Genomic DNA, 22,318 nt, shown 5'->3' with positions numbered 1-22,318 from the left:
ATTCCATGATGACTTTGAAAGCAAAATTCAACATAGCTCAATATAACAATAAAAGGTTACAAAGTCCATCTATTTAATCTGAGCACAGGGAAAGGTGAGGCAATCTGCTCTAAATGTTTTTGAGGTCATTATGCATAAACTTTTCTTTAACAATTCTCAATTCATTTAAAATATATATGAGATTAAAATCAAACACTTGTCAAATTAGACAGTGTTTATTTATTTCAAAAACAACACTCATGTTGATGGGGGGAAAAAAAGAAGTGTGCTTCATATACAAATACCTGAAGGTAAGGGTTGTCAATGGACGATATGATTTATGACTTGTGTTGAAGGTTAATTTCATTCCCCAAAAGTCATTCCTGAAGATATTTAGTACAGGTGTTTCTGGAAGTAAGTCACTGTTATTCAAAATAGCTTCTGAATCATCAAATACAAAGTCTCCAGTAACACTTATACAAAATGATGTGACTGCCACTAGAAAAATCACCCAGTAAGACTTCAGGAGTACAAGTTCTGGAACAGGAATCCAAACATCCCATGGTATTTTTCTATGATGTGGACTATCATTCAGAAGATAATATGGCTTTGTCCCATTTCTGGAATACACCAACTTGGTATTGTTCCTGTTGTAATCCATTTTAGTTTAAGTTTTCAGAAGCATTAGCAAGTTATGTTTCATTTCTTATTTCATTCTTCTTAATAAGGACCTGAAACCTGAATAAAAATTTATTGATAAATGAAAACACTAATCAACCATGAAAATCCACCCTGTGTTGTTAACAGAATATTAGTATACACTTTAAAATTGTTTCTGCTTATAATAAAATAAGTGCATTTATACTTCCACAGATTATTTAATTTTTGCAAAGCAAATCTAGTTTGCCAACTTTATTTTTCAGTGAAATATATATGCTAATTACTAGGAATTTAAGTAATTGCCTTATAAAAGTTATCTGATTGCTGGAGTGGTAAAGTTGTAAGTTGTACATAATAAAAGTAGTTTTAGGTTGTCTTTTTTTTTTTTTAACTTGTCATTTTTGAAATGCTACTCATCTCTCTGCAGCACATACAATTATTACCATGCATGTTACTTTTTTTCCTGTACATGCCACAAGACTTGAACAAAGTTCCAACCCCTTCACATGTTAACATGTGTTGCACTAGTACATGATGTAAACATCATTATACTATAGCTCTCTACCATAAGAGGGATGACACATTCTCCATATGCAGCAATCCTAATAAGAACTAGCATGTAAACAGTGGTTCATCCTTTCTTTGGCACAGTTTGTTCACAGTATTACATTTACCAAATGTTTAAGATTGTTGTTTCAACTTTCACAACTATTTGTCATGTAGTCTCTAATTCCTTTATTTTTACTCTTTAAAATAATAATGCTAACTTTTAAATTTATCAATTAGGGCACTTTCATTTTAATTATCTTATCTTTGGTTTTAACTGACTTGTCTTTAGACTTTAAGAACCACTTATGTAATGAATACAGATACTCTTATCAAATGTTTATTTTTTTACTTTTGATCATTAGTTAGAACTTAAATCACATATGTCTTAATGATTGAAGACTAGTGTCAACCTGCAAGTTTTTGTGTCATCTATATATAAATTATGTAAAATAAGCAACACACACTGCAGTATTGATCTTGATTCGATGTATAAATTTGTTGCTTTAAAACATTAACTACATTTGCCCACGGATATTTTATTAGATACAATAGTATAAATCATATTCGTTACTGACGTACAACAGCATATCCCTTAAAAAAATAAAGGACACTAGAATGAATATTCCCATTAATATAGTCTTATAAGACATAAGAATTAAAAAAATCGTTACACAATAAGTATCTTATAAATTAAGAAAATATTCACTCAAATAATGCGTCCCTCTGATTGTTTACATTCACTATCCTTCTCTCACGTGCACTGAGAGTTAGCAAAAGGAACCAGCACTAAACAAAATACTTATTTTACAGCTGCAAACTATTACAACGTGCAGAACCAAAAGTTATAAATGAGGAGCGTCACTTTCTCACTCAAATGCAGTGACAAGCATTAAAAAAGTTAACATCCTTCTCTTTAAATAGTGAAAAGGAGAGCGTATACTTATAGGGTTAAAATCAAACACACATATACAATATTTAGCTTTGTAAAATTCCTTTCTTGTTTGTTTGACAAAGCATAAACAATCATGTAAAGAAAATATGAGAAATTATTACGAAAAAGGCTTAACATCATTACATCAGAGAATTACCCAATTTTTGAAGTAATCACGACCTTAGTTATAAAATATTTTACTTTATGTTTATAGTTACTTACTCAGTTGGGAAGTTTAAAATCTTTATCCTTTCCTTTTGAAACACAGCTGCCAGAAAGTATTGCTAAAATTTATTACAATTTATTTATCAAAGTTTCGTACCTAAGTATAACGCCCTCTATATAAAATACCAATTAAATAGTTAAAATGTATTAAGTTCAACCTGTTAAAACCATCTTTTTAATATGCTCAAACTAAATACCAAGAAAGTCTAAAAAAAATAATTAAGATATATAATCTCAAATCGCACAATCAACCGCGTCTTAAAATGTATGGGCACCGCATGGCTAAACTGGAAACTTTTGTTTTAATCAACTAAATAGTATGTCGTTATTTTAACCCTCTGTGCTAAGCAATAATTTCTTATTGTAGCTTGTTTGTTTCGAATATTCACAGAAAGCTACACAGAAGGCCATATTTTGAACTGATAGACTAAAAGAGAAGTTAGCGAGCCAGCATCATCAACGCCAAATCTTCGGCTATTCTAATAAAATTATAGCATTTGACAGTCATTGCTTTAACGCATTCACCGCCACAAAGGCAGATCGCAATTTTGCGACAACGGGATGCGAAATACAGATTTTCGTGTTTGCAATCCGGCACAATAATCAGTGGGACTTGCCCAGCCCATCCTGACACAGTTGTATTGTTGGGCAATAATTTTAATTTTAAAAGCTTATGAATGAAAACAAATAATTATATGCTACAAAATGCCAACCAAATTATATCTACTGTATCCAATAATAAAGTCTTTTAATACAGTCAGTCAGATCTGGACGTTATTTTTATCACTAATTTTTTCCTTTTTTTTTTTTTTTTAAGAAAGAACGATCGTTATGTTGTGAACCAAATTAAGTTGGTGAATTTTAATTGTTTACAGTTTTATTTAAGTCTTTCACAAATAAACTTTTATTAAGTAAGGATTAACAAAGCAATATTATTTATTTATTTTGGCTGCATTAATCCTCATCTACGCAAAGGAAATCTTTTTAGACCCCCTTACTTATATCATAAGTGATACTTAACATCTGTTTATCTTATGTAAGAACCCATTATCCATTGCATATCAGGTCACATAAAGTTGGAAAAGTGGAGAATTATGGATAACTGATATATTCTCCAACAAACAACAAAACATTAAGAAATTTCAAATTACCTTTTACTTATAGATTGAAGTTCAAACTTAACAAGGAAAGGCTTTTATTATTTCAGGTGTAGGGCTTCATCATACAACTTATTTTTTCCTACGTTGGAAACGCAATATGGCATATAAACTGAAACATTCTACAGATTATCATCTATATTAAGTTTGTAACACAAACCATGATTTTTCTTTCCACAAGTAGTTTATTTTATATTTTCTTTGGTGCTTTGATATCTTTGTTACACATGTTGAATGATTTATACCTGTCAATGAACCTTTTATTTAATGTTTATATATACATGTGTGTGTCTTCCTACTTAAAACTATTTGTAAAGAACTAACACTGGACACTAAGTTTATTATTACATTTTATTTGTTCCACATTAATATCACAATAAATTATTTCAAGTGCTAAAAAATATGCAGTTATATACACGTAGGTTAACGGCTTTTCGTTAATTTACTTTCTTTTCTATTGTGCTGTAATTAAGAATGTAAAAGTTATATAAATCATTAATTCCTAAGCACTTCTCCAATTTCTTTTTCACTTTCAACATAATTTATTTTAGCTAACAAAAAATACCAACAAATAGTTTTTGAAGAGTTTGAAATCAGTGAGTACAAAGTTGGAACCTTAAATGTATAACACAATTACTGCAGTAAAAGGAGAAATTAGTTGATTAAATTTTATAATAGCTATTATCATACCTTTGAATCAGACTACATGCAGATATATTAATTACCAACACAGGTCTATTTTCCTATACACTTTAAGACTCCAATTACCTTTTTCATAATACAAACTTACACCTTCTAAGTTTTAAATAACATATTTTCCTAAGTCTTGCTAAGACAGGCTAATTTCCTGTAGATTAATCACTAAACATTTGCTGATTCAATTAAAGAGTTATGTTACTATTCATTAGTTTGACAATTTTATATTTAAGACTAAAAGCTGACCCAATTTTGCTGAGTTATGTAGCCATTATTTACTTACATGTTTATTTCAGGCATTTTTTAAGATTAAAAGAAGACCTAACATTATTTGACTCCACTATATAATCAGTACTAACTAACATTAGTTTATTTCTTGCAGATTTTATGACTAACAGTTGACACATCCTTTGCTTACTCACCTGTATAAGAATGTGAATGTCACAGACGTTTTATTCGAAATGGATTTTGAGACAACATTTAAAGCCAAGGCCCAAAACTAATGTTCTAAATTTAGCAAGTATGTAACAGTTAAATTACAAATATGTAGTTAGCAGTAAATGTATAGGACTACAATTTTTACCAGAGTCATAGCATGGGGTGTGGAGAGCAATGGGACCTGTAACATTTTCTTTTTCTTAAACAATATAACCACCTTTTTTGTTTACATATAGTAATTTAGTATGTCAATAAAGTATTACTGTCTTATAAAAATAACTAAGTACTTCTACATAACAAAGCAAAAGACACAGAATGAGCCTAAATTAATTACAACCACAGCTTTTCCTTGTCTTCTGAATCCTTTGCTAGAGTATTTTTCATTAAAAAAAAATCATGGAATCCAATGTTTTATTGGCAGTAAGTTATTAAGAAAAGTAAGAAAGGCTTACCATGCATACATTTTATTTATGTACTGCTTCTGAAATATCATAGTACAAACTTCATGGACATACAGTGTATTTGAAATGTTGTATAAATTATAAATACATATTACACTCATACATTGTTTATCCGAAGTATTATGAATACATGCTCTATTGATATATTAGGTGAAAAGTATATATTATCCACTAATATACTATTTATAGAAAATTTTATTTATGACTACGTGTCACATTAATGTATTTTTATTTCCAAGCTCTAATATCTAGATATTCCACTGAAGTATTATATTCCTAAGGTGTGCAGCCAAAATATCTCACAGTTGTATAACATGTTTTAAATGTATTGGCTACAAATTCTGCCAATGTGTTTTGTAACTGAAAATTATATTGATTCACTCTGAAAAATACCCCTATTTACTGTTGTTGATGTAATATACAAAGTTAACAAATGCCTAGTCTTCTGGTAAAGCCAAATATATTGAAAGTATATATGTGAGAATAAAGTAAAAGAAAAACAAAAATAAAACTTGTATTGATATGTTTATCAACAAATAACACCTCTTTCTTACATCCTTGTTTTATGCCTATCTTCACCATGATAGATGTAAATGTTTTTCCAGGGAAAGGTGTAACATTTCAACAGTTATTAATCATGTTTTCAGCTGTCTCTCTTGTTACTGTATACTGAATATCTCTCCCTGGCCTTCCTCTGTTTTCTGTTATTTGCAAATTATAAGTTTTATTAGTAGCTTCTGTGGAGTCATTGCACCAAATGACAAAACCATTTCAATCTTTGCTTTTCTGTATCTTTCAGTACTATTCCCGTTCCAAGCCATTGTCTGATTACTTTGTTTCTTTCTTGATGTGGTCTGATTTTAATGCCCACTCTACAGAGTTATCTAATTTGATAGCGTTATTCTTTGCTTGATTTTCTTACTGACAGTTCATGTCTGGCATTAATATGTTGGTGTAAATATAATGTTTATAAGTGTTTTGTTTTTATTGTCTTTTTTTAAAGGAATGTTTATTATACCATGTTTATCAAAGCCTAATGCATTTTAAATTTCTAACATATTTATAAGTGGATAGCAATCTTCATAAAAAGCAGTGCCATATACTTAACAATACATAGATAAGCCTAGTACGATATGACATGTTTAGCAAGTTGGATTAACTCTACAGGACATTATGTTGACTCAATGCTGGACATTATCTCTATAAGTAACAGATCAATTTTACATCAAGCTATAACCATCCAAAGATTATGTTACCAGGTCATTAATCACTTATGAATACTAAATGCCCAAAATAGCCTTTGTCAGAACTAACCCACAGTGTCCAATATAAACATTGCTAAATTTAATTTCAGGAATCAAATGTCATGTTCACAAACATATATCCATCTCCACCACTGTGAAACACCTCAAGTGTGCAATCTTAGAACACCCATCAGAAAACTGCCAGATTTAACTTCTGAAACCAAATGCCTTTATCACATCACAAACATATATCTATCTCATCACTATGGAATCCTCAAGCATGCAATCTCAGGACAACCATCAGAGCACTGCCAGATTTAATTCCAAAAACCAAATATTTTTATCACAAATGTATATTCGTCTTATCACTACATAGCACCGTAAATGTGCAATTTTAGACCACCCATTTAAACACTACTGGATTTACTTTGAAAAACAAAATGTTTCTATTATAAACATACATCCATCTCATCAATAAAGAGCACCTTAAGTGTAGAATCTTAGAATACTAACCTGAGATGCAACTTAAATGCATATATTTAAATTTTGAAATTTTCTATGTGACATTAAAGCAACTATTGTGTGAAATAAAATTTGTTGATGTGCTGCTTAACAAAAAAAAAAAGTTATGGTGTTTTATTAAACCTTCTCTATATAATGCAGCTCATCCTTCAAAGCTATGGTTTCAATATGTTGTAATTACAATACATAATAGCACATTGTGCTTTTTGGCTATATCACTTCATGTAAGATGCTATTAACATAGTATTTCTGGATGCATGTCTGATGATTTTCAAAATAGTTGTGAAGGCGAAGCCACACATGATTACTGAAGTCTTCTCTGATCGTCAAATGTTTTAAGTGTTTAATACAATACAGAAATAAATATATTGGTATCTATGTAATAATGAAACTTAGGATTACATAAGTTACAACATGACTGATATACAATCACCAGAAAAGTAATAATGAAACTTAGGATTACATAAGTTACAACATGACTGATATACAATCACCAGAAAAGTAATAATGAAACTTAGGATTACATAAGTTACAACATGACTGATATACAATCACCAGAAATTTCCTCTAAGTATTTTTCTAACCAGTTGAAATAATCTCACCAATTTGTTTGTGGGAGAAAGTTATTTCACACTCTTTTCATCTTCACTTCTTTCTTTCAAGCTGGAGCATTTCTTATTTAATATACCTGTTTTTACACACTTCAAGGTAGGAATTATTAATACGGTGTTTTTTTTTCCTTTTCTAGCAATGTCTTCTGTAACAACTCCTTACATTTGTTTTAGAAACTAGACTCTGTAAACCTATTTTTCTCTTACACCTAACATTAGTTAACATGCAAAACCTTTTTATTAACCCCAAACCATAAAGTCAAATCATATGTAAAAACAGATAATGCTTCTATACAACTCTAGCTTAAAAAAGCACCATATGTATGTATTCTAGTAAAGATAAGTTAGATTAGTGAGATATAGAAGTATAAATTTTTCAATTTGGAAAGTTTCAACTGCAGAATGAGAGAAAAATTGAATAATAATATTGAAAAAAAAAGCTAAAATCATCTGATTTTCCCATGATAAGAAATATTTGGAACTTCTGGCAACAACAGAAGAAATGTCTTATATTTCTGTTCTCAGAGCAACATAATGTTTTTCAAACATGAGCAAGATCATTAGGTTGTGTGATAAATTTACCTGACAGAAACACACTGACATACAGTGGAGTTAAACAGTTGAACTATCCAATATTGTGTAACATAACTATACATCCAGCTGAAAGACCAAGATGTTATGCTATCACATGGTAAATCGAGATAACAGTCATCCAGTGTGGTGTCTTATTGTCAGTAAATCTATTGGATAGACATCTAGTGAGATGTCCCATGATCAGTACATCTTTTAAAATGGCATCTAGTGAGGTGTCCCATAATTAGTACATCTTTCAGAACGGCAGCTAGTGAGATGTCCCATAATCAGTACATTTATTGGATAGGTATCCAGTGCAGTGTCCAATCATTAGTACATTACATATACTAGACAGGCATCTAATGAGATGTTCAATAATCAGTAGATCTACTGGACAACCATCTCGTGAGATGACCAATAATCTGTACATCTACTGGACAACCATCTAGTGTGATGACCAATAATCTGTACATCTAATGGATAAATATCCAGAGGTATTCCATAGTTAGTAAAACTCTTGGACAGGCATCAAGTGAAGAGTCTTAAAGTTGGTATACCTATTATACAGAATCCACTAATGTAATAATATAATCAATATACCCAACTGACAGGTACCCATTGAGATGTTGCATTTATATTCTCTATTGCTTTTTCCAATGTCTCTATTGTTTCATCAATGTTGTTATTCACTATTGTCATGTCAAATAAATGACCATAAGCCTGACGAAGAAGTTCACTCTCTTTAGCAAGACGTTCCAAGCTTCCATCAGTCTGGGCATGAAAAAAACAATTCTAAATTTATCACAACAAAAATAAACTCTAAAAAGAAACATATGGTATGATGAAAACTTCAAATTATAATATTAATTCAATCCAACATGCATAAAAAAATCAAAGTCATTGGTTAAAAACCATAACGAATTAAGAAATCAGTTAAAATATTCTTAAAAACATATATTGTGATACTTCAAATTTAGTATTAATAAAAGTCATTTTTCCATAGAACAGTAGTAACTTAAGCATTTTTAGCATGAGGTACAAAGCTTTTTGAACAAATATTTACCTCAATGCCCCTTTTTCTTTACTTTTTTGTGTAATGATTGTAAAGCCACAATTTTAACACCAGTGTTTTGGAGAAATCATACTTTAATAAAGAATTGTCATACTAAAATTTCAACAATTTGATTCAGGAAAGAAGGTATATTATGTAAGCCTAAATTCTCAAAACAAATTCACAATATAATAAACCACTACTGCTTCATAACACTGACAAGAAAAATCTTTAAGAAGCATTTACAGAATCTTGTTTTTCTAGTGCATGAGTTGTTAGCAAATTTCCTTCTTTTGTGTACTCAGCATCATTAAATGTATCACATTTAGTATTTAATGCATTGGCTCCAACACGACCCACCAGTGAGTTGTGCTCTATTTTTTTTTATAGGGTCACTTATTGGCTGGGACACAATGGCTACCTATACACTCTTCCTAAAAACAATAATTGTGAAATGACAAGTAGGACCCTGGAAAGTATTGGCAAAATAGGCTTAGGAGTCAACATGTCAAGTAATTTTCCACCCGTCTTCTGCTATGTCTTTCACAAATTTCCAATGAGTAGAGTCTTCCTCAGTTGTTATGGTATTTGATAAAAGCTCCTAAACTTTAATCACTGTTTCTTTTTAAAGTTAAAGCCCTCCTAATATATTTTATTAACAGGTTTTAGGCAATTTTTTTAAATGATATTTTGAGTAATTTTTAATACCATTTGTCACCATGCCCCACATATACACTATTCTTTTCAGATTAACAGCATCCATGAATTAAAGATAAACTGGCAGGGTGTAATTAAAACTATTGGTCATGATCAATATTCATGGTGCACATGCACTACCATGCAATTTTAAAGAGATTGTGCTATGCATTACCACTATATTTTGGCCTCTCCTGAGACTGTTTCATTACTGGAATGCTGTAATTCATATTTACAAATTTTATTTAACATTATAAATTTATTTTTAAACAAAGTAATAGTTATGTAGATTTAAAAAAAAAACCTTTATTTTTTTATTAATGTTGTTGATCTTAACCTTTATTATTTACTCAAACAATTTAGAAGCACGATGAGGTAAGAATATTAGCTTCACATGAACATATTTTATGCCAAGGATAGCCTCAGATTTCAATTTAAGGCATCATAAAGCTCTCAAGTTTCCACAGCAACTCAGTTTCTTGCTCAACAAAGGTGCAGCTCATTTTCTGGTGCAACATCAACTTATGAAATAGAGCATACCCCTATGTCCATATACAGTACATTTAATTAGCTATATTCATAAACAGATTGATTTTCATTTTTAACCACAGCAGGTAACTTCCTCTAATCAAGTTACAGTTATTACATTCAGCATAAAATACTGTGCAGAATCATTATGTGGCATAGTTTATGTGATCTAATTTCCCATGGTTTTTACACTTTCATTCCTGCTTATATTTAAAGCTCCATACATGCAATAACACTTTTTGTTATTCTACTTTAATTTACAATAGTCATTAGAATATTTGATATATCTGTTTTTTATTATATTTTTTTACTACAGAGAATATTTTACATTATTAAGGACTATAAATATATCTCATAATTTAACAGCAACTTGCAAGACATTATAAGATTTGTTGCCAAAAATATGATTAACAGCAAGGGAACCAAACTAATGAAAAAAAAGTGTTCTAATATTGAAGTGGTTGCACTTGTTGCTGTTTTTTATTTTTTATGTCAGAAGGTAGCTTGTTCCCATCAGAAGTTAATATCAACTTTACCACACTCAATTCTCTACACATTCATCATGTGGTATAGTTTATGATACCTCATTTGCCATGGTTTTACATCCTAATTCCTGCTCGTATTTAAAGTACCATGCTCATCGTTCTATTATTCAGTTAATCATTTTCATACTGCTGTTATAGAATAACATTTTGGGTATTTTTCTCAATAATTTTCAATACATTTTTACCCTGGTGCCTAATGTAATCTTTAATTTATTGTAAAAAATACATAATAGTGTAAAATTGTATGAATAATTAAAATATAAATATTATTCACTGGAAGGAAATCAATTTCTTTATGTTGACAAAACAAAAGAAAAATACAGAACTTACATCAGTCATTGTAGATAAAGATGGTGCTGCTATGAAGCTCACATAAGGTGAGTATTCTGCTGTTCTTAATATTTTTAAAGCCTGTGAATAAAGAAATTAAAATATGAAAATAATTCTGAAAGTGAAAGATAAAAATACTGTAATTCTCATAAAATCTTTCACTTTAGTTCTTTTTGATTTTCATGTCAATGTGTATGATTTAGATGTAACACCTTGCCCTCACTATTGATAGAGGTTTGTAATTTATTATTAGTCTTTAGCAAATCACATACCAACCAGTTTGAAATCAAGTCAGGTTCATGATCTAATTACCTATTACAAGATTTTTCAGAAATATAATAAGTCTTTCTAACTCTGGAAGTTTCCATATACAGTGGAACCCCTCTAAATCAGCCACCTTTGGGCCCGAGACAAACTGACCTGATTAGAGGGGTTTCACTGTAAATAATGAGAGATTATGCAAACCCAAAAAGGGACTGTGATTGAATGATCGTTTTCTAGGGGTGATTGAATCTGAGAGGTGGCCGCTTAGAGGGGTTCCACTGTAGTGTCTTCTTCCAGTAAGAATGTAATATGCTACATCCCTGAGGGTATAAAGCTATTAACTTGTTTAATTCTTTACATTTCAAGCACATGTATCAACTGAAGGTTATTTACATTTGTTCATACTTAATACATTACAGCATCTAGTGTTAAGGATGTTAAAGTTTGGTAAAGCAATAATCATGTATTTATATTAAGTTAAGCATTTGCAGATGTATTCCATTTTCATTTGGTAAACATTTTTATTTAATCAGAGAATAAAACTCTATTGTAAGTGCTAATCAATAGCTTATTCTGTAAAGTATTTAAATTTTATAGGACTATCACCTAACAGTATGGTAATTTTAAGATTACATCTAACTTTATTAAAACTAAATTTGGGAATGAGATATACAAAAAGGTTAGCTTATTGATTGTACACAGAGACAATACACCATGTTTGAGTCAAAACAGAGGTTAAAACTGATCATTAAAATGGCAGAATGTTTCATTGTGACAAAGTCAGAGAAGAACAATTGAAAACAAGAATTGTATCAACAGAAATGGAAAATAAATGAAACTATTTAATCAAGGAAAAAACAACAACCATCCAACAGAAAATAAAGATTAGCTGCTGTGCAAGATCAACAGAAGTTAAAAAGATAAATATGCAGGCAAGACTTCAATAACATTTTCTGGCTCCTTCAAAATTAAAAATCTTTCCTTGAGGTCAGAAAGGATCTAATTTTAAAGTGTCAATGTTAACTTTACAGAAGACTTCTCTCTATAGCCAATGAATCTGAAAATAGGTACTGGAGTGCAGAAGTATCTCTGATACATGTGTTAAAGCAGTCTTCTATATATAAGTAGGATGTACCCATCCTATGAAACAGTAGACAATGTTCCTTGAACAGATGTGCTGATGAAGGTAATTTCTGTGGTTGAATTTAACACATGACATTAACTTTAACTGGATTAATATTTTTCTAATTAAGAAATTGTAAGAAACATGTTTTTTTTTTTTATATACAGTATATTTAAAACATACAGTAACTGCCTCATAAGTATTTCAAGATTGAATTTAATCACTAATTATTCAACATCCTTGGAGAGACTTGTGCATATTTTACTAGCTTTTTTATACTAAATGTTTTAAAGAAGTTTATGAATATGTTAAATTAGGTACATGTAATGTGAACATAATATGATCCAATTACAGTTAGTTGATTGGTTTATTTGTTGTTGAAAGCTAAGCTATACAATGGGCAATATATGCTGTTCTAATTACAGGAATCAAAACTGCAGTTAGCATATGCGCAGTCTTATGTGGATATTACTGTGGAATAGTTGCTCATATTTACATAAAAACACATTGAATATACACAAGTTCTCTTTTTCCTTGTAACTGATTGAAACTCAAAATTACTGTTGTAGCTTAGCTGTTGTCATCACCTTCTGACTGATTTAGGAGTGTTGTTTGTTTGAAGTTAAGTACAAAGCTACATGATTGATTATCTGTGTTCTACCCACCATGGGCATCAAAACCTGGTTTCTAGCATTGTAAGTCTGCAGACATACTGCTGTGCCACTGAGGAGCCTAAGAAATACATGTACATGATTAAACAAGGCAAAACTATATGTATAAGTAAATATTTTTGAAAAAAATATATTATTTTAGGAGTGTGAATTTTAAAAATTTAAGATAATTTTTAAAAATTTTAAGTTTTGTTACAGACACCTGTAAGAAATTAGAGCTGCTCAGTTAGTTACGTTAACTGAGTGATATATTCTGTTAAATAGTGGTTTCATAGTAGTTCAACATCAAAATGACATTGTTACAAACATTAAATTTTTTCTCACAAACATATTTAGTAAAAATAATTTGACTGACTCTTTGGTTAGGAAAAAATAACTATCTTAATTATGTTTAGTGTATGTAAAGCAAGTTTCACTACACCAACTTTAAGGCTTCTGAGGTTTAGAACTAATAATTTGTTAATAAGAACTTCTGAGTGTAGTAAAGTGCATAGCAATGTATCAAATAGAGTTAACATTTAACTTACAAAATGTATTTATGATAGCTGCTTACCTCTTCTTCCACAAAGCTATCTCAATCTTCTTCCTGCTCTCTAAGCATTACTACAAAAATTTGTATTCAGTGCACCAGTCTTTATACCCCATCAATTTTGGGCCATTTTTAAATGTGTACACTGCATGTGGCTATTATCCATCAATAGTATTGTGGCAGCTAGTTACCCTCTGCTATTCCTGTGCAATACTCACTTTAGAGGCAGGCTCTAAAAGAAGAATACTGGCAGTGGGAAGTGTGTGAGAAGATGTAAGTATCTATTAGAAATATATTTTCAGTGTAAGACAATTGTCAACTTACAGCACAACCCTATCTCTTTTCACATAGAGCTAGAATCTCACATTTCAAAGCTGGAAGGGACAGTTTAGCTTATAACATTGAAACCAAGCAAGAATGAACATGTGTGCTCTGATATGAAAACAAAGCACATTTGTGGGATACTACACCACTTCTGGAATAGTTATGTTTTTTGCTCTTGAAGTAGGAAATGAATCTGATACAGGTGGTAAAAAGGATGTGCACAAATGCAACTTGTTCTGAGACAGAAGCCATGTGTGAAGATGGATTGTGATGTCATCTAAATGAATAATGTATGTCCGAGGTTGATGGAGTAGAAACCAAGAAAAAGGTAAGAGTAGAATTTGTTGTACAAATAAAGGTTGAAGCAGTGGAAACCATAGTTGTGACAGCCAATAGGGAGCCACCAGTAGGACTAGACATGGAGTGGTTTGGATTTGGGATAGACCTCTGGAGAAGAATTGAATGTGAGGGTAAGCATAGATGTTAATAACCCTCCAATCTCGACTGAATGCGTTCACCCCCAGTCAGCAAGTGTGGAATGGTTTGGTGTATCAGTGAATGGGAAAAGGGCATAGCAGATGTCTCCAGCTCGTGACACACCCACTGAAAAACCTGAGGAATGAGGGACCACTCTGTGGGAGAATATTGTAAGGATAAGATAATTAATTCAGGTGGTCAGAAACAAAGCAAGCTAAGACCACAGTGTGGTGACTGTGGGCCCAGAAAAGGAGTTCCTGGGTCTGAAAGCACAGAAATCTGGAATTGGTTCACCACTGTTGGTGATGCGAGTACTGTGAAGTTGGAGTAAGCTTAAGAAAGGTGGCAGGGAGAGAAGATTCCTTGACTGATAAGAGACTAGAAATTTCTCAGAAGAGGTAAGCACCCTAATCCTCTAAAGGTGAGCTAGTGAAGAGATGTAAATCCAAATAAACAGAGAAAGTGGCAACCCCAATTGTGGTATGGTCTCTCTCTAACCATCAAACCAGGTTGACTTTGTTTGGGGAATGAAGTGTAAAAGAGAGGTCTAAGGGATCTGAGTAGAAGTTCTGCAGAAAGGAATGCACATGAACCAGACCTTTGAAAATGAAAGCTTCTAAGTAAGCCCACATAACAAAAAGAGATAGAATCTCTTGAGCTGTAACAGAATGTGAGATGAGAGCCTTGTAAGCTGCTTGTTCTATATTCTGAAGTTGAAAATGAGAAGACTGGACCCAACTTAATGAGAAACGAAGAAAATTCCCAGAGGAACATGGAAATGAGTAGGATGATAACAAATTTCACCCTTTCATTAAGAATCTTACCTGTGCTGTTTCTTGTAGGAGTAGAAGAGTATGATCTCTGAATTGCAAATGGGAAGAAGTGAGCAGAAGCCAGTCACCCATGTAATAATGAGTGTAAAGACCAACAAAACACTTAAAGAAAAAAAGTTATCTCAAATAGTAGAGCCCCTAAACTGAAACAGTTAACTTCAAGCAATAAATAACTAATGTTGATGTGGGTGGGCACTGTGGGGATGAACCCTGCATTATAGATTAGGAGGAGAAAATGGTTTCTAATATTAAGAATGTAGAGAGAAGATGAAGCAAAGCTCAGCCATATTATGGGAACTAACACGTCAATAATGTAGCAAAGCAAAAAGAAATAAAGTCCTAAACTGACAAAAATTAGGATTATAAGGCATATTTTTAACAATAAAAAAACAATTACCCAAACAGAATAATGAATCAGGTGTTACTAACAGCAATAATATGTGATGTAAAAACTATCTAATGAAGAAAGAGCTTATAAATATTGAACTGACAAACTATCTAAATATACTTATTCCACAAAGTATGGAATAATAATGAACATGCAAACTGACTAAAATTACCTAGAAAATAAAGTAACGATCAATATCTAACTTACCAAAAGTCCAAGCACCGAAATACTTAATTCTCCTCAGTGTAAATAAGGACAAAGCCACACAAAAAGCATCTGAGCTATGCCTACTACAGGTATATCCACCAGCTGTGAAATGTATAAGCTGAAACACTTACCAAGGAGAACTGGAAGCAATATGAAGAAAGGAGAAGAACAAACGACCATCAAAGTGAATGATAAGGAACACAGCAACTGGGAGAGGAAAAAAAAAACTGAGAAAATCACCCACTTCTCAAATATACAGCAAAACTGGAATTTGCACTGCAGATAAAGTCAAACCTAATTCCTGGGAATTCATATCAGTAGCACTTGTTACTGCAATGGGAATTTCTGTAGTCAACACATCAAATTCTGAATTCACACTAAGATAATTTATAATTCATGAAAAAAGAAACAAATGCACAAAAAAAAGTTAGTGAGACAATTAAATACAAACACAGTAAAATAAAACTGTTGAAAAAAACATCTGAACTAACAAAGAAGCACATTTATAACTGGTAGTCACATAAAAAAAAAAACTCATTGAAATAAAGCTATTCCAATCAAGGAAGTGAAAATCAGACGAGAACAGCAGAAGGAGCTAGCTGCACCAATATAGGTAGCACAGTACTATTGGTAAAAAGTAGTCATATGATATTTGCATGTTTAAAAATGGCACAAAAGTGATGGGATATACAGAGTGATGCACTGAGTGTGAAACTTTTTTGCAGTACTTAGATGGCAGGAAGAAAACTGAGATAGTTTTGTGTGAGAAAAGGTGAGACCATATTAGAATTGTATTTGCTACATCTGGGGCCAATGAGACTTTCTGCTCAACACCAGTGTTCTTTAGGGCAGATGGTATAAGGCATACTATGCTTATTTTAGTAAATCACATGGTAACAACTGTTAAGCTGAAGTGCAATTTTTCATCACATTTATTCCCCACATAATAAGTTTTGTTTGAACTTTATCTAGTTAAATCAGGGTATCTTGTAGGTAATTGTTTTTTTCTTGTTTTGTAAATATAGAAGTCCTTTAATTTAAAGGCTAATTACTTTTATATTACAGAAATTGTCTGTACATAAATATTTTATTAAATACACAGTGCATAATTAAACAAAATAAATTACATTACACCATGTGATAAAACATATACAGATAAATTAATATAGTTTAATTTTTGTAACTTTCATTTTATCAGATCATCATCTCATATATTGGCTTAGTAATTTTCTTTAGGAATGTTAAAAGAAAATTTTTTAAAAAAAGGCATTAACTTTCTCAACTTGGTCAATTTCACCCATGTCACCTCTTTGTACTTGTTTAAAGTCTTTCCATTTTATATATTTTCATTGTAATAAATAAAGAATAAACAAGAAATAAAGTACTTACCCAAATTTGTTTTAGCTGTCAGATGTAACTGAAACTTAAGCCAATTTTTTTTATACCAATGGCAGTAATGCATGAAAGATCACAAACCAATAACAGACAAAATGCAAACAAGTTTCTCTAACAATCACAATTTTTCAGATTTTTTTAACTATGCAACAAGAATTGTTACAAATTCATCCCAGTTAACTGTTGTGATTCTTGAGGAAACCAAAGTGAAATTGATGCTAATCTATTCAGAACACAATGCAATGCATCACTTGAAAGATGAAAACCTCGACTTTCTATTGGTTATAGGCAATACACAATTAAACATAAGAAAGAACTATTAACAAACCCTGAAACAGAGGATGTGACAGGAACAGTCTGATATTCTATTGAATAGCTCTGTAACCAAACAAAATTGAAGGTTATAAAAATTATGGTTTGTCTGAGTGACAACAATTTTATACTGTACAATTTACATTTAATTTCATACTTTTGAAAGAGGTGGTGGAGAAAATAAAGAAGACACCTGGGGAAGATGTGCCACATGTAACACTAAAGGAAATTAAGGATTTTTTAAAAATACTGCGTTGTAGAATTAATAGCTTAAAACTTATATACTATTAATATTAATGGATTAATAGCTAAGATTTTGTGCTACACTAGTTAGTATAACATTAAGAAAGAGGTTTAATAAGAGTTTAACGTAAGATAAACATTTATGTCATACACAGTGAAGGTTATTCAGGGTGAGGGGGTTAGCAGATGATGGATTAACGAGAAACAAGTTGGAATGACATTAATTTTACAATACAAAAGTGACTTGAACTCAAGTGCACACAAAAGTAGAAGAAATATCAAACAACAAAATATGAATAGTAATTTAGAGTTGTGATTTTATACCAGTTAAATTTCAAAACAGCAATTTTACAAATGTCATGTTAAAAATATTAGATGTTACATTTCCTCACAAAGTCATTTAGTAAACAAAAATTATATAATTTCATATCAATTCATTAATTAAAAGAAGCTGAGATGCAAGCTAATAGGTTTGAGCCAACATCTCCAACACAAGTACAGTCTAAAGTATTAGTAATCAGAAAACACATGGAGAGAAACCGACAAAGAAGAAACTCAGGAACCTTGGTAATTTATTCATTTATATGACTACATCTAAAATACCCCAAGTGTCCAATACAAACTTCAACATCAGGAGTGTATACAGTTAATCATCCACAATAACCTAGCCAGAAAGTTTTCCTAACAAGATCCAAATATTTCTTGGCTGGCAAAATAGGTATGAAAACTTTAAAAATTCAGACATTGGTTTTCACAAATTAAGCAGGAGGTAAAAGGGAATGAAACAATATGCATTACAAAGTAATAACTCTATCATGTTTGCAGTAGGCAACAAATCTGATAATTACTAGACACTTATCTGTAAACAACTAAGAAATGAATACTGTTAGTAGGAAGCTATTAAGAAGAAGAGTACAAGTGATTAGTTTTCAAAAGACATTATCTTACCTTTTCAGCTTGGAATCAAAATGTATGGTCTACTGTCTTATTATACTCTGGTCATAAAACAAGCAAGTGTGAAAACCTATAGTCTTACACGTTAAGTGTAAAAAAGGAAAAATCATACAAAGACTGACCAGGATCACTGATGTCAGAACCATCATGACCTGAGTTCATATCCTCTGAGGATGATACTGCAAGATATCCATGTTAACAATGCAAATAATTTTAGTAATACACAGTGCAGTAGGTACCTACTGTGTATACTGGTACATGTGGGCAAAATGTTACTGGTAGATAGACATAAGATAAACCTTGGTGCAGAATGGAAGTGTTGTGTAACTTGTCCCAAAATGGCACACACAAAAAAGCAAAAAAAAGCTTAAATAAAAGAATGTAAATCAAAAGCTACTACTCATGTGCATCTCAACTACTATGTTACAAACAAAATTTTATGAATTTTTACAACTTAAATTCTAAAACAATATTTCTTGTTTTCACTAAATTAACCAAACCAGTCTTGTTTTCAGCAAACCAGTAAGTTAATTATAATAGACAGGTAATCCTTGATACCAAAAAACATCTCACTGGTATGCTAATTCCTTGTATGTATACATATCTAATTTCTTTATTAAGAACAGACATATCAGTTGCTTTATAAAGATGATTTGCATATGCAAATTAAATGGCAGGTCATCACAGTTGTGAGCCTTTAGTACCACAAGCAACATGTTTAGTGTAGATTTATAACTGGAGAAATATGCATAGCTCTTTCCAAAGAAGGATGAGGTTCTGAAGTGATTTAGAATTAAAAAACAGAACACTTCAAGGGGAGGTTTCCATGTTCTTCATGGATGGAGAAAACTTTATGCAGTAGCAGTATTTAGAACAGGAAAGATCACCAAAACTATACCACCTGAAATGATAAACAAGGATTAGATGCTGATGAAAGCTTACAATCAAAAGATTCATAAACTCCAGCTCCACCTTGAAATCAATGACAGATATACCTATTAAACACACACTGAAGCTTTGATGAAATTTTGTGCTTTTGATCTACTTAAACAATGTCCTTAGAGTTGACATCCACATTTGATGGAAGGGCTGTGGATAATGTCATGTCTAAGGTCTAAAAAGCTTAGAAATTGAAGCATTAGACAGAACTGCATAATCATGGCCATCAGATTGAGCATGACGTAAAATGAAGGAAGTAGTTCCAATGGCATCATGGAACCAGAAACATCATTTTTACAAAGTGCAATTAACCTTTGTTGTGTGTAATATTATAATATTTTAAAGAAATATTTTCTCAGTCACCTGAGGTTCCACATCCAGAATAGCTATCTTTCCTTCCTGATGAATCCTTCTTATTGTTTCCAGCTTTGTGCCATACATTGCATCATCATGAGTGCCATACTCCAAGTATTCATTACTTGCAATGTCAGCCATCATTTCATCATTAGAAACAAAGAAATAATTCTTTCCATTTTCTTCATTTTTTCTTGGAGGCCTTGTGGTGTCTAAAAAGGACAAACAAATTAAAAACAACAAAGATGTATCTTACAACAAATTTAAAATTAGCTACTGAACTAAGAAATGCAGCTTGTTAAAAAACAATTTTTGATGTTGGTTTTCATACAAGTGAGATTTACAAGCTGTGTTTGAGCTTACTACAGTGGCTATAATCATGAAATGAAATTCAATGAAAAATAAGAATTTTTTTTAATGAAAAGTATTTTTCAGTAATTATTATAACACAGACAATAGTCTTATTTTGTAATGATGTGGTTTGTACTTCAGAATAATCAACAAACTATAATAAAAATGAAAAGAATATTTGTTATATATTTTCGAGAATGAAAAACCTATTTAACAGTGGTGTATATTTTTCATTTTCATAGTTAAATATGTTTGGTTGTACAAGTTTTCATATATTTTTACCAAAGCCAAAATAATCTTTAGGATAGTTCGTCTTCCTTTATAATTATTGTATATAAGCTTTCACAATCTGCTTATGCCTCTGTCTTCCAAAACACGTACATGAGTTATGCAATAACTTAAAAATAAATACATGCATGAAACACTTACGTGGAATGGGATATGCATATTTATTTGAATGATTGGCTATTAATGTATTCTTAATGTGTCTCCTACCCACACCATGAGCACCTGTGAGAAAACAAAATATAAAAAGGTATATAAATATATATATGAAGACACAATAATAATAAAAAGATTCATCCAGTTTCATTGCTGTAGAAAATCTTATATTTTCTTCAATCACTGAATAGGTAAATCTGTTTCTCCTTCTTACAGAAACACAGATGCCAAAGTTCATAAACCTTTTACTAGTTACATTTCACATATTCTGCAATAAAACCTTCACCAAAGTTGCATTCCTCAGTTGAAATAGAGTGATCAAATGTTCTTGTAATTTTTTACATACAAACAAAAGAAAGCAAGATAAAAAAGTAAAAACCTACCTAAAAGTACCAAAGTTTTGTGTCTGAAAGCTGGAAGTTTCACAACTTCTTCATAAGTTACTAAATCTAGCTGATCAAAAATGGCATTATGTTTGGCTAGATACTTGTCTCTATAGTGTCTCTTTCTCCTCCCAAATATTGAGCAATTTACTGTAAAAAGAAAAATATCAAATTAATAAGAACTACATTATAGTATCACTGCTGAAAGTATAGAAATTCTAAGAAGTCTTTGGTAAACACTCTACATATGTGTAGCTGGTAGTAAGGTACAATCCATACACAAAAAGCATGGTGTAATATCAGAAAGGGAAACTAGACTCCTGGGCATAGTAAATAATAAACATGCTAATAACTGCATTGTACAAAAAAGCAAAATGTACACACACACACACACACACACACTAAAAGTATGATGTAAAATTAGAATCACTGATTATTCCCACATACAGTAAGTAACAAAGATATTAAGAAATGTAGCTAGACTAGATATAATTATTCTGAGAAGCATGAAACAGAGTGAGATACAAACATACTATATATTGAGAAAAATAAAAATATAGAACAAAAACATAAAATACAAGAGACATGAAGTGTAAAATAAGAAAGAAACATTTTAATAAACCTGATACATATCAAGGGAGTGGCACTGTAAAGCATTTATTTAAAATACAGACATTACTGTGTGGAATACGTATTAGATGTTACAAATAACACTGTGTACAGAAGGAAACAAATTTCAAAAGTACTTTCTGATGGAATTAACACACACTTCAAGTAGTATAATTGTTACAAAGGAATGTTACTGCATAGAGCAAGATACATTTCTGGAAGTATGGTCAAGAATAAGAAATATTATTGCATAAATTCAAGAATGTTGCACATCTGTTGTTAATAGCAACAAGGATTAAGAAAAATAATATTCAGGTAAGAATGG

General features: G+C 31.1%; 2 protein-coding genes across 6 annotated transcripts in view; both read right to left on the bottom strand.

Moving 5' to 3' along the window:
• Tmtc4 (Transmembrane O-mannosyltransferase targeting cadherins 4) overlaps positions 1-2,460 on the bottom strand; it is a 60,444-nt gene extending 57,984 nt beyond the window's left edge. For 2 of the 3 annotated variants that reach the window (XM_076491104.1, XM_076491125.1), the window contains exons 1-2: positions 2,342-2,460; positions 285-717 (exon numbers count right to left, since the gene is read on the bottom strand). In XM_076491104.1, the coding sequence (XP_076347219.1) occupies positions 285-640 (356 nt within the window). In that variant the 5' untranslated portion in view covers positions 641-717; positions 2,342-2,460. Of the gene's footprint in view, positions 1-284; positions 718-1,894; positions 1,981-2,341 lie in introns of those variants that run through there. The other variant, XM_076491115.1, reaches the window with a different exon arrangement.
• Positions 2,461-3,140: 680 nt separating this feature from the next.
• LOC143245133 (peripheral plasma membrane protein CASK-like) overlaps positions 3,141-22,318 on the bottom strand; it is a 184,682-nt gene continuing 165,504 nt past the window's right edge. For all 3 annotated transcript variants that reach the window (XM_076491078.1, XM_076491071.1, XM_076491088.1), the window contains 5 exons: positions 21,385-21,534; positions 20,990-21,070; positions 20,219-20,421; positions 11,197-11,277; positions 3,141-8,817 (listed from right to left, as the gene is read on the bottom strand). In XM_076491078.1, coding sequence (XP_076347193.1) covers positions 8,638-8,817; positions 11,197-11,277; positions 20,219-20,421; positions 20,990-21,070; positions 21,385-21,534 — 695 coding nt within the window. In that variant the 3' untranslated portion in view covers positions 3,141-8,637. The remainder of the gene's footprint in view (positions 8,818-11,196; positions 11,278-20,218; positions 20,422-20,989; positions 21,071-21,384; positions 21,535-22,318) is intronic.

This window comes from Tachypleus tridentatus, chromosome 1, assembly GCF_004210375.1.
Source record: "Tachypleus tridentatus isolate NWPU-2018 chromosome 1, ASM421037v1, whole genome shotgun sequence".
Lineage (NCBI taxonomy): Eukaryota > Metazoa > Arthropoda > Merostomata > Xiphosura > Limulidae > Tachypleus > Tachypleus tridentatus.
This window is presented reverse-complemented; position numbering and strand designations above follow the sequence as displayed.